This window comes from Pinus tabuliformis, chromosome Q, assembly GCF_031772625.1.
Source record: "Pinus tabuliformis cultivar Carrire ecotype Pingquan chromosome Q, CPIR1, whole genome shotgun sequence".
Classification (NCBI taxonomy): domain Eukaryota; kingdom Viridiplantae; phylum Streptophyta; class Pinopsida; order Pinales; family Pinaceae; genus Pinus; species Pinus tabuliformis.
Genome location: NC_142296.1, coordinates 172,783,284 through 172,796,477, shown reverse-complemented (window position 1 = coordinate 172,796,477; position 13,194 = coordinate 172,783,284). Strand labels below are relative to the sequence as shown.

Here is a 13,194-nt window from a genome sequence, read left to right as displayed (position 1 = left end):
ATCCTCAAAAGTGGATGGCTTAGACTCACAAACGTTGTTCGATAGTGCCAAATAACTAAAATATTTGGTTGGTGGTCTGCTATGCTTGAAAGTGTTGCTAGGAGCTTGCACATGCTTCTTAACATCTCTCAATATTTGCTTGGCCCATCTCGACCTTCTCTTGGTAGAACTTGAAGGAATATCTAGCTCACCCTCTGAATCTTCTGGCTGGTCCCTACTCAGCCTTAGAAGCCTCTTGCTCTTTCTCCTATACCATTGTTGGCTCTCGCTCATGAGATCTCTTTAGGGTCTTGTTCTCATCAAATTCGACGTCCTGACTCAAGATCACCTTTCTCTGTCCTGGAATGTAAACTTGGTAGGCCTTTAAGACCTCACTGTAGCCAACAAACACACCCCTTTCAGATAAGGGCTCCAACTTAGTCCTCTTCTCTATAGGTACATGGACATAACCTGGACTACCAAATATGCTTATGTGAGTCACATCTAGTTTCACTCCTGTAAAAACTCTTCAGGAGTCACGTTCTCCAACACCCTGTGAGGACTCCTTTTTTGCACATACACGGTTGTATTGTAGGCATTCACCCACAAAAACATAGACAACTCCTAATCATAGATCATTGCCCTCACTACCTCCATGATGGTCCTATTTTTGTCTCTCTACAACTCCATTCTGCTGAGGGTTGTAAGGTATTATGAGCTCCTTCTTGATTACTACCGCCTTTAAAAGTACAGGAACTCATTGGAGGTGTACTCGCCCCCATTATTTGATCTCAACACCTTAATCTTCCTTCCTATCTCGTTCCCCATAAGAGCCTTGAACTCCCGAAACCGATTGAAGACTTCATCCTTGGTATTCAGGAAGTAGATCCAAGTCTTCCTTGAAGCGCACACCCTTTACACACTCCATTCCGCTCCACCCGGATCTCTGGAAAGCCAATAACCATCCTTTGCACCATCGGAAGGGCTTTGGAGTCTGTAGTGTAGGTGCCCCATCTTCCTATGCCAAATCTCACTCTGGCTATCACTCTCATGGATGCGAGCCTTCAATGGCTGTCCTTGCAACAGATAAAGATCTCTATCCCTCCTACCAATCACCCACTTCTTGCTGAAATCGGTCCCCTATGGCCCATCAAGCTGACCTCCAGTCCTTTGTCTTCAATGGTTGAAACTGAAAGAAGATTCTTATCTAACCCCGATACATATAGTACTTCGTTCACCTCTATGATGCCACCTGAGTCCATCTGAAACTCGATACTCCCAATGCCCTTGATTGCATACTTGGCCTTGTCACCAAATTCCACATTTACATCTCTGGCCCCCCTTAGTCATGCTGGTGAAGAAGTCCTATGATCCTGTCATGTGACAAGATGCTCCACTGTCCATGAACCAGATGCCTCTTGTGACGGTTCCAGAAAGGCAAGATACTAGGGCGAAGTTTTTATTGAACTTTTCTGCCATCCCCTCCATTTGCGCAATAACTGTTGTAGTAGTCTTGCCCTTGCCGTTATTTTTTTGTTAAGAGTCAAGACACTGACTCAAGGTTACTTGGGAGCGGGAGCGACATTTTCAGAAGCTCCCGGTTTGGGAGCGAATCCCAGAGCATTTTTTATATAATATATATATATATTTATATTTTGATGCATATATGTCAACAAAAACATGTAGAATGATGAATTAGATATAAAAAACATAGATTGAACCATATAACAACAATCATTTAGAAGTTATAATCTTCATCAACCACGTCCACAAGTTAGTAACATACAACATATTGAGTCTCATGAATCATGATTCATCAATCTTAAAGTTTCAAGCTTTCAAAATTCAATATATAACATTTATCATCATTGATCACCAAAGTTGTACTTGTAAGCTAAGTGTAACCATTACAACAAATAATATCTAACATGAAATGAAATGTTATAAAATGAAATGAAATGAAAAAAATTTCAACTTTCACGAAGCATCATATTCATAATTCATTACCAATGAGTTATAATTGCCAACTTCAAACTTCAAACTTAAATTGTCATATATTGTTTACAAAAAATATCATAATAAATATGAAAGAGTCAACAATTATAAAAACTACTAGAAACTAGAAAAGACAAGTAAATCTATCATCTACATCTTCCTCTTGCCACCACGAATAATGTCTAATTTCTGAGCAGGTCGTGGTGGTCTTCTAGGAGTCTCCTCCTGCATAGTCCCACGACCAGAACCAGAAGGCACATGCCCTCCACGTGAGGATGTACATGGAGACGGCGACAACAAAGGAACAAGACTTGGAACTCGAGCACCAGTATAGGATGGTGGGGGTGGCATGGTTGTTGCTTTATCTTCCTCTCTCATAAGTTCCGATTCCAATTCTTCAAGATGTATAGTGCCATCCTCCAAATTATCGTCCTCTGGGTGTTTGTCCCAAATTTTATATGTTGGATCCTCATAAGCCCGATAACAGTAATGACTCAACAACCTCAAGTTGTAATGCACATAAAGCAAGCTTTCTGCCCAGTTTTCATTGAGTTTGTTTCTTCTCACATTATGTATGAAGCTGCAGGTGGTCCAACACCTCTCTACAGAAGAAGTATTTACAACCTGTGAGAGAACTTTTTTTGCCAATTTTGGCAGAAGTCCCATGTCGCGATATGCTTCCCACCATGTGAGAGCATCAAATTGCATGCAAAGAACCAAACAAACCAGTGCAACTGAAGTATCTGCCTAATTCAAGACGCAAATTAGCACATTCCTCCCTGTCAGGTACCAACTTGTCTAATGCTTCCATATATCCTGTAGATACCTCTGGATCTATATGGGGTTTGACCCTAACCCCGCCCCTAGGTGTAGGTTGGTCCAACTAAGTTGGGGAGTAGTATTTTGGCGTAAGGATATACGCCAAGGCATGTAGTGGAACATTAAGTTTATTCCACCGTGTACACACACAATTGTGAATCAGTGTATACAAGTTGGGATCATCTTTTTGAACAATATCTTTTATTTGCCCCAACATGGTATCCATCTGCTCATACACTTCCCCAGTCACTGGTTTATCTGTATCTGCAAAACGAATCATGTGATATTTGGGCTTGGTGAATTCTAATACTTGCCTTACACGTGCCCAAAACTGACCATCAAGAGCGGTCTCCTCCACCTATTCAAAACCTTGCTTGTTCGCTGCATTTGTAGCCCTTTCCTTTAAGACTTGCTCGTGTGGACTTGATACCATGCTAGCCAATGACTCTCTTACCTTCAAAAGGCGCTTGAAGGTGAGGTAATAGCTAGCAAATCTAGTCTTCACAATCTTCAACGGCTCCAATCTTGAGTGACTGCGGAAAATCCCATGGGTATTGCTATGATTTGTAATAAAATTTTATCATTTGTTTGCCTCTCTTTTACAACTCACCAATCCATTTGTAGATATCATGCATTAAAAGGTTCATTTTGTGAACTAAACACCCAAACCAAAATATGTTGGGGTATTTATCCTCAATAATTGCTCCTGCTACCTTACAATTAGCAGCATTATTAGTGATGACTTGGATGAAATTGTATGGCCCAATACGTTCAATTGTTTCAAGTAATGGTTTTGCAATGTTGATGCCGGTCTTGAACTTGTCTGAGTAATCATATGCTGAAAGAAAGATGGCACCACTAATAGACACAACAAGAGCACTTATTAATGGCTTGCCTTTTACATTTGTCCATCCATCAGATACAAAGGACACCCCATGCTTAGTCCAAGAATTTGTCATTCTACTCAAAGAATGTGATATTTTTTAATTTTCATGATCAAGTCCAACAGTTCTAGCCTTGTCATACCAAGGGCTCTTGTATCCTTTAAGGGCATCATTTATGGTAGAAACCATTTCATGCCAATAAGGTGAGCGAAGAACATTGAATGGTATCCCACATGCATAGAGAAAATGGTAAATCAAGGAAATCTGATATGGTTCTATGCCTTAAAGAGATGTTTGGTGACCTTATGCCTCCATATCCACTGCCATGGGAGGACGTTGAAGGAGTTCTTTGTGCATGTGATTGTGAGCTTGGTTCAAAGAAACCCTTCGGTTTTTTAGATTTGTATTGGGCTTCCTCCTCTTCCCTTATGTATTTGGCTCTCTCTGCTGCTGACACACCTACACAAGTTTTGATTCATATTTGTTTATCTCCAACCCATGGCCTTTTCTCACAGAGGTGCTTTCAGGCACGGGTGTATGAACCTGTGTAATTATTGTTGCAATGGGGGTAGTGAAATTTAGTGGTTCCACCCCCTTTCCCTGCTTCAGGCCTAGTAACATATTTTCACAATGGGGTTTGGTCTTGTTTAGTTTTTTGAGCTGAATCATGTTCATTCTCCTCTAGCTCCTCCTCACCAAGGTACTCCTCTCCGGGGTTTTCATCAAATCCACTATAACCCACTTCTTCATCCCCTTCTTTATGTTCAACCTTCCTTTTTCTACTCTCCAACACCATAATAACCAAAAAAGGAACCAAGAAGCAGAAAATGCCAAGCAATTTAACCATGATGTTTGAAATTTGAAGTTTTGAATTTGCAAAAAAATGGAATGGGAATGGGAAATAGAGAATTTTACTTAGCAATGAACATAAAAAAAATTGCTAGATTAGAGTGTAGATCCTACCTCTTTGGCCTCCAATCAAAAGCTCCAATCTCCCCTTGCAAGCTCTTCAAACTGCTCCAAGCTCCTCTCCTTGCTTTAAAATCTCTCCAAGCTCTCTTGCTCTCTCTCCAAATTCTCTTTCTCTCTCAATGAGATGAAGTGAATAATGGGAGGGGAGAGGGTCAATTTATTCCCCCCTCCTCTCCTTCCCTCTCTCCCTTTTTCCCTCCCCTTTCCTCTCTCCTACGCCGTCGTCGCCTCTCTCTCGGCTGCACGGGCGTCACTTCTGTCGGTCGGGAGTGACTTTTCCTACTGGGGAGTGGTCAGGAGCGATTGCTCCCCGACGGCTCCCCTGTTGGAAAAGTTGCTCCCAGAGCGGCGAGAGCGATGCTCCCGACCTCGATCCCCAAAAAACCATGGAGCAGTTTTTTTGGGTTGGGAGCTCCCAACCAGAGCGCGGATTGGGAGCATGATCGAGTGGGGGGGGCACGCTCCCCCGCAACCCTGGTTAGTTATAGTTAGGACCAATTATCTATGGCTGGACAACTACGATCAAATGCAGGAGAAGTTGAGGAAAAGATCTTTGAGTTACTTGTCAAGCAAGACATCACGGTTCCTCCCATAAAATAATATATTGAAGAATGGCTACAACATTCATTGCAAGAAATCATTAATCCTCAATAACTGCCCAAGTAGTTGGGATAACGATCTTTCTTGTAGCCATATATCCCAGACACTTTTTTGACAACGAGAGAGATCATTCTACATTTGATCCTTTTGCAATTTTGTGAGTGTTGTTTTTCTTCTAAAGCAATTCCTTTCTACTTCTCAGTGTTGGATTATTTTGACTTTATTGAACTGTTGCATGTTTTCTAAAGCCAATCCCTGACTGTATTTCCTGTTTTTCTTCCAAGTACCCTTTATCATTACTATTGGTCCATGGGAGTCCAATCCCAGTCCCATTAGGGGGCGAATGCATTTATTTTTATGATTAACAAGATTTGTGACTGTGCTTTAAGCACTTAACTCTTTTGAAACTTCAAGTCTGTATATTATTTTTTGATTCTCACAAAGAGCTTATTTCGGGAAATCATTTCATTTGTGGTTCTGAAACTTTAATTTCCAAATAAGAAGTAAGAATCTCGTGGATGTTTTCCTATGCTCTTGTGATTCCAAATGCATGATATCATTTTATAGTTCTCTATATATGTGGACCAATGCTTTCTATTTCCATCTATTTGAATTTGCTTCATTTATGTTTCCTCACATATGCTTCATTTATGTTTCCTCACATATGCTTATGGATGTCAATGTGGAATGAGATTATGAGAATTTAATTTATTTTTTATTTTATTTTCTTTTCAAAGAACACTTGGTCCACTCACAGGTGCATGAGTTGAATGTTTAATCTTTCATATTGAAGTTTTATATGAGTGTGTTGAGTGTTCAAATATAGGAGAACCACCTCTTTCAAAACATAGAGGAATTTTGGAAACAAACCCTATGAAGTTGACCTTTTTCCCTGTTAGGCAGAAACATCAACACTTTTTTTTGCTTTTATTATTCTTTTAGCTGCATCAACCTCTAGGGCAATGTTTTCTGGCCTAGATCCAAGAATGGGGATGATAAGGTGCCAATCCCCATGACCAATGACCACAAGCCTGAAGAATGGATATGAAATATAGGGAATGATGGAAAGTGGTAAGTATGAAATATCACAGGCATGCTACTTCAATCAGAGCCTCCTTGGTAGTGTCTTTTCTATAACCCTGAGGCCTTAGAGGAGGTCCCAATGGACTAGGATCAAAGACTAACCTCCCAAGTGAAGTGAGGGAACAAGAATACAATCAAGATTGGTCAATCATCTAGATTACCCCTTGATTCATATTAGCATGTCCCAAAACAATAACTAAAAACACATGATTACAAAATGGTTAAAGTACCTGCCGATGGATGAACCACCTTCCTCCAAGGGGGATTGCTTGATGGGAGAAAGAAATCTGACTGGAGCAATATGTGGAGGGTCCATGGCATCATGTCAAGTGCTGATCAATAGGGCTGCTGGCTATCCAAGGAGGAGAAAAATTACTCCTATGGGTTACCCACTTTTTGGTGGGTAACATGACCTATATTATTATTTTCTCAAAGGATAGCAAAATTCTTCCTCTAACTGTGACAATTCTGTGCCACATAATACATATTGAAGTCTAAATCTGATATAGTCTTTTTTATGGAAGTGACACTCTGCAATTGTAATTTTTCAACCCTTTGCTTAATTATGGAATCATACTTGCACCTGTTACCCTTGTAGCTGGATGCAGGTTTAACTTGACAGAAATAACTATTTCACATTCAAATCACAAATTTTATAACAAAAATCCCTTTGTAATTGTTTTGGATGTATTGGGATTTATCTGTTGGCCTCTTTGGTTCTTGGAAGGGTGTCTACTCAAACTGGAAAAATAATCTGTGCAACAGAAATTGACTTCAGCAAAGAAATAATGTCAAGTGAATGAAAGCTATCCCTGGTTCACAATATTACTCATTATATATCATAATATGCATTTACCACATCCTATCCATCAGAATGAATTGCTTGTACACAAATCCTACATGGGAGACATTTCTTATACCAACTGATACCCTAACTGCAATTAGTTTAGTCTGATGGCTTTTGCCATGGTGCAAATATAATATGAGTCTTAACAATCTTTCAGATAAGGATAAATTTATGTAGGCTAGACCATTAATCCTTTGAAAGGAGAGGAACATACACTCGTGCAGTAAAAGATGTGAATTTTTTTGGGCTTTCCAGGTGCTTCTAAGCACACTTGCGATAGCTCTTAGAACTTCTTGGAATTACGATCAATCATTAATATGTTCTATTAAGATCAAGGCTCTACATTAGCACACTTGCGATAGCTCTTAGAACTTCTTGGAATTACGATCAATCATTAATATGTTCTATTAAGATCAAGGCTCTACATTAACAGATTTCCTCTAGTTAAAACGTTTTTTGATTTACAGGTTTCTAATTGATTAACTAGGTTTCCTCTTGTATACATAGTACCATGATTTATCAGATATTTCATTGACCAAACCCAGATAGTGTAGAAAGAAAGAAAGAAAGAAAGAAAAATTATTTTAATGTCCACGAGGCTAAAGATAGCCTATGAGACAGATTGCTTCTTCATCTGCTTGATGTATTCGGCCCTTTTTCTGTGAAGCTTCACAATAAATGCTCCCAGCTTCTCGACAAACCCCTCGCTAAATAGATTATTCCAAGAGCTAGCTGCCAGCATACTTGCATAACTTTCCCTGTTGTCTTTGAAGGCCTCACATTCTAAAATGAAATGTTTTCTGTTTCCACTTTTCCGGAAGAACAAAAAATGCATATCCTTTCCTTCCACACTTCCTTTGGCCTTTTCCAGCGCTCTGTTTCACAACGGAGTTGATGAGAATTAGTCCTTAACTGGGCAATAAGAACTTTGGCTCTCAAAGAGATATTGGCCTCTATGTATGCTTTTGGTTGATGATTATGAGTGGGATTAAACACTTCAATATAGTATTTTTTCTTTCTTCCTAGCTCCTTACTCCAAGTATGGTTGTGGAACTTTTCCATAACAAAAGCTTTTATCTCTTCGCTGTTCATGGGACACGCGTTCAAACAAATACCCCATTTACTAAACCATTTGTTATTTTGCTGCATCCAATTTTTTTTTCTCTTGCACAATCTATCATTAAAGACAACCTTAGGCCATCTACCCTCTTCCATTTGCTCAATTTTTTTTAGAAAACTTATGACTCGCACCATAGCAATTGCTTCAATAGGAGCAGTCCCTGTTTCACTTAACAAGATATCATAAGAAACTGCACTTCTAATCTTAAATTTGTTTGTAATCAAACGCTTCTAAATTTTCTCAATTTGTTTCCATTGCATGTTGGAGGTACTACTAGCCCACCATTCACAACCATAGAGAATCACCGAAATCACTGGAAGCCCAAAAAGAGTTTGAGTGGTCTTCCAGTCCCATAACTCTGCCTCTCCACACCTATTTTGAAAAGCATAAAATGCTTTCCAACCCCCCAAAGTTCTTTTCTTTCTACAACCATTCCAGCTTAGATTTTTGTTGAAGTCAATTCCGAGGTATTTGTAATCCACAACTTCTTCCAGAATGTTGCCTTCAAAGTAGAACTTATGCTGGTTATGTTTTCTTTTCTTAGAGAAGACCACTACTTTCGTTTCGCTGATATTGACTTGCATCCCCACACTTCTACAAAAATGCTCAAGGGATAGTAGGTGCTCTTGCAAACCAAGAGCCGATTAAGCAATCAGAATAAGGTCATATGCATACAAAAGAAGCCTTATAACAAACTTGCACAAATAGATACCATCACCCCCTTGCGAATTTAACCACTCCTCAAGCTTGTCAATATATAAACCAAAAAGGGTAGGACTCAAGAGACAGTGGGCAGCCTTGCTTGACCACGATATCGCTTCTAAAACTTTCAGAAATGCTTGCTGAAGTTCTAATTTTGACTTTCACCTCTTCATACAGCCTATGCACAACTGCTCTCAAATGTTTGGGAACCCCAAGTTCCTTCATTCTCTGCCAAAGTTTATCCCTAGGAACCGAGTCAAACGGTTTATGAAATCAACAAAACAACAAAAGACTTCTTCCTTTTTCTCCCAAACATTTTCAATGATGTGCCTTAAAGTTATGCAATGATCAACTGTGGAATGTTTAGGTCTAAAACCCGCTTGCCCTTTAGCACGCTTATCTCTTTCTTCTGCCCACTTGCTAATTATGTTTTCTAGCATGCTTCCAAATAGCTTTGCAAACAAAGGATTTATCATGATGGTCCTATAATTGGAGGGATTATTGACGTCACCGCTCTTGAAAAGAGGTATCGCCAGACTAGTTGTCCAATCTGTGGGGAGCCCTTGTTGTATGATGTTGTTGAAGATTTTTGTAATGTCTTTGAGCCCCACTTTAGATATTATGTTTGGAGTTCAGCTAAGTCTTTTGCTTTTCCAACACCCAACTTCTTGATACCCATCTCTACCTCTTGTACCGTGAAGAGTTCAGTATCAGTGTTGACCAAGGGGGGAGGGTCAACCTTGGGAACCTGCTCATAGAGTTGTCTTGTATGAATGAATGTGAAAATAATGTTCATGGTTGAGCATGACATCCAATAAATTATTGGAGTGGTGGTCATTTTTGTTTTCAGAGAAAATTGGGAAAGTTTATATAACCAAAATTAGGTGGACCACTCGAATGAGCGTTTCTGTTTAGAATCTAGATGCATTGTCAATATTGACAAGAGATCCAATATAAAAGGTTTTTTGATTTACAAGTTTCCAATTGTAGAAATTTTTAGGTCTGTAGCCCACCCCAGTTTCAGTTGTTTTTAGGCATCAAGTTTAATGCCCACAACCCACATATATATATATATATATATATATATATATATACTTGAAGATAAATTATGATAGAAACACAAAACACTACCTCTACTGTTAACTTTTCACTGTCAACTGATAAGGAAATAAGACAAGCATTCACACATAAGTGAGACACTTATTTGTGGTCAACTCTGACCTTGGAAAAACCCCACAAGGGAAAATCAGTCTAGGAGGAGATTTTATTGCTATTCTCAGAGATTAATTACAGCATTAAAATGACAAATCAGGCTACTTATCTCTCCCCGTTGCTTTTAGAAACTTGAGCCACAGATCTGTAAATGTGTGCACATTTTTGGCAATCTCAGCATTGAAGTTTGTGCCACTGTCTTGTAGTGCCCTAATTATGAATTTACAGTAACCAGATAAACTCTTATATGAATTTGAAAACAGTAATGCATAAATTATAATCTGTACCTACCTGAGCTGCTGGAAGACTCCCGATTCCACTGCAGAACTGGTAATCCTGAACTGCTGGCTGATTTGATTCAATTTCGAGACGGCCAATTCCACCCGACCAGACAGAGCAACTGGTTGCTCAATCCAGAGAAGCTCTCCACCGAGGCTCTCTGTCCCTCCGTGCCCAGAACTCAGATCACTCAAAGCTCTTCTACTGTAAAATCTCTTCTCCGGGTTTCATCCTGATGAGTCTATACTTCTCTTGTTCTGTTCCCCCCACTTCAGATTCGAGCCTCGCTATTTAACCACAGGTCTGGCGGTGGCCGCCCTCCCACTTGCAGCCACCGCCTTCCTCACATTGAAGGCTCTGGGATCTTTTCACTGACTTCTGCGTTCAGCCATAAGTGTTCAGCTGCTTCCTCCACTTTATTAATGACTGGGATATCGATTTTTCTTTTGGGCAGCTGACATTTATGGATATCACACTTCAGCATACGCTATATGTTTTTAAAACTAATACCTTTATAACTTTCATTATAATATTTATAAGGTTTTAATAACATATTGTACAACGTTTATTTTATACATGCCATAAAGCTTTAAAATATATATATATCATAACATTTAAATATATTTTGAGGTAAAGTATATTTCATAATGTTTAAACTATATATGATATAAGTATATTTTATAATATTTAAATTATGTATGATATAAAATTAATTAATATAATTTATAATTTCATATTATAAGGTTTTAATCACATCCTTTATAAATTTTAATACATAGATATATATTTATAAAATTTTAAGGTCCAAAATCTTATTAATGGGTTGTTACATGTCTGCTCTTCTCTGCTCATAATATCAGACTCCCAGATCTTGAATCTCATGCCACAGACAGTATTTAATGACCACCGAAATTTGTGCTACTGACTTTCAGACTTCTGCCTCAAATTTAATGCAGACAGACCAGGAATCTCTCCTGGAAAAGCATGCCACAGTCCTGACAGAAATAACCCCGAAATCTGTACTGCCTCCTAAATTTTTGGGCCTAGAAACTTAGGCTGGAACTCAGCTTCTCTTTTCGGTCTGCGTGCTTAATATCCTGCCTGACAACTCGGCCTTCTCTCCTTGTTATGTGCAGTTCCTTCCTTGAACTCAGCGCTGGAATCACTCCTGCATGCTGCTCTTCAATCCTGGAAACTCGGGTTTGTTGGTCTTGCTGTAAGTTATCTCCTCTTGCAAAATAGCTCTCACAGCCTCACCCTCTTCTCTAGCTCTTCTCTTCTCCAACAATGCACATGAAGAATGAGAGCTCTCTCACCTTTTCCTCCTTTTTAGTCTCATTAAGTTGAGAGAACCATATCCGTGAGGTCAAGGGCTGAGATTAGATCTCAGCTCTCCTTGATGAAGGGTGGAGATCTAATCTCCCATTGACCCCCTTTTTATGTCTCCCCCCTCATTAATGAGCTCCCTAGTAACTTTAATGTTGTTTTTGCACGTTGTACCTTTTTCCACATAAAGAAGTGACTTTAAATACATAGTACTAAAGTACCTTAAAAAGTGACTTTAAGTCACATGACTTTAATAACTCATAAAGGTACTTACTAAAATGGTGTTCTCATGTGTTTTGCTAGGAAAAAGGCAAAAGCACTAGGAAACACCTCCTTGGTACCTTTTCTCCACATTTGTCAACTAGCTTTCCTCTTGTATAAGTAGTACCATGATTTATCAAATATTTCATTGACCAAAGCCAGATAATGTAAGAAGGAATTTGAAAAGAATGTTCATGCTTGAGCATGCTATCCAATAAATTATTGGAGTGGTGTTCATTTTTTGTTTTTAGAGAAACTTGGAGGTGGATCAGTCAAATGATTGTTGCTGTTGAGTATCCAGATGCAGTGTCAGCATTGACAAATGACCCAATATAAATGAAAATGCAAAGCTGATTTGAAGTTCATGTTTTGCAGTTAAACCCTCCTGCGGCAAAGGCATTAGCAATCATGCACAGACTTGCCAGTGATCCGGGTATAATTGCTATCATGAAGGAGGTATCGTGAGTGAAGCTGTTGTTTTATAAAGCAGCTAGTTAATGAACTGCTCTGGAGTTTGACTTTATAATTCTCTTAAACTTTTCCATTTTATGCTTATTCGAAGATCACATCTTTTTGATCAATGGTTTCTTTGTCTTTTAGCATCGATGGAGGGTAGGAATTATGACAGAGTTAGCCCCGGTTGGGTACGTAGGGATCAGCCCTAAATGTATTCTTGGATTGAATAAGGTAGAGCATCTCATCCTGCTGGTCTGTTCTTGACAATGTATATGCACATAATTTCTCTCATAAACCACATCCATGGGTGAAATATTTTTAATCCTAAAATGACTTTGGAGCTAACGAAGTTCTCTGTGATGGTTATGTACTGTCTTAACATCAGAATCATGGGGAAGAAATATCTCTACGGCTAAGAACAGATGATCTTAATGGATTCAGAAAGTATGAGAGCATTAAGAAGACTTTATTGCATGAACTTGTAAGTATAGTGGTAGTGATTCTTTAGCACCAGCCTCTTTTTTAGCTTATCGTTGATTTTATCTCATTGTATTGCCTTTCCCTTTCAGGCTCACATGGTACACTCAGAACATGATGCAAACTTTTTCGCACTAGACAAACAGGTAGAAAAGTAAAAGAAAATATTTTTTTCCTAACAC

The 13,194-nt window shown here is 39.0% G+C and overlaps 1 protein-coding gene across 2 annotated transcripts in view; it reads left to right on the top strand.

Moving 5' to 3' along the window:
* The window catches only part of LOC149218795 (uncharacterized), a 133,332-nt gene that overhangs the window by 75,007 nt on the left and 45,131 nt on the right, over positions 1-13,194 (top strand). For both annotated transcript variants that reach the window (XM_089384146.1, XM_089384147.1), the window contains exons 4-7: positions 12,455-12,535; positions 12,680-12,766; positions 12,921-13,016; positions 13,105-13,158. In XM_089384146.1, the coding sequence (XP_089240272.1) occupies positions 12,455-12,535; positions 12,680-12,766; positions 12,921-13,016; positions 13,105-13,158 (318 nt within the window). The remainder of the gene's footprint in view (positions 1-12,454; positions 12,536-12,679; positions 12,767-12,920; positions 13,017-13,104; positions 13,159-13,194) is intronic.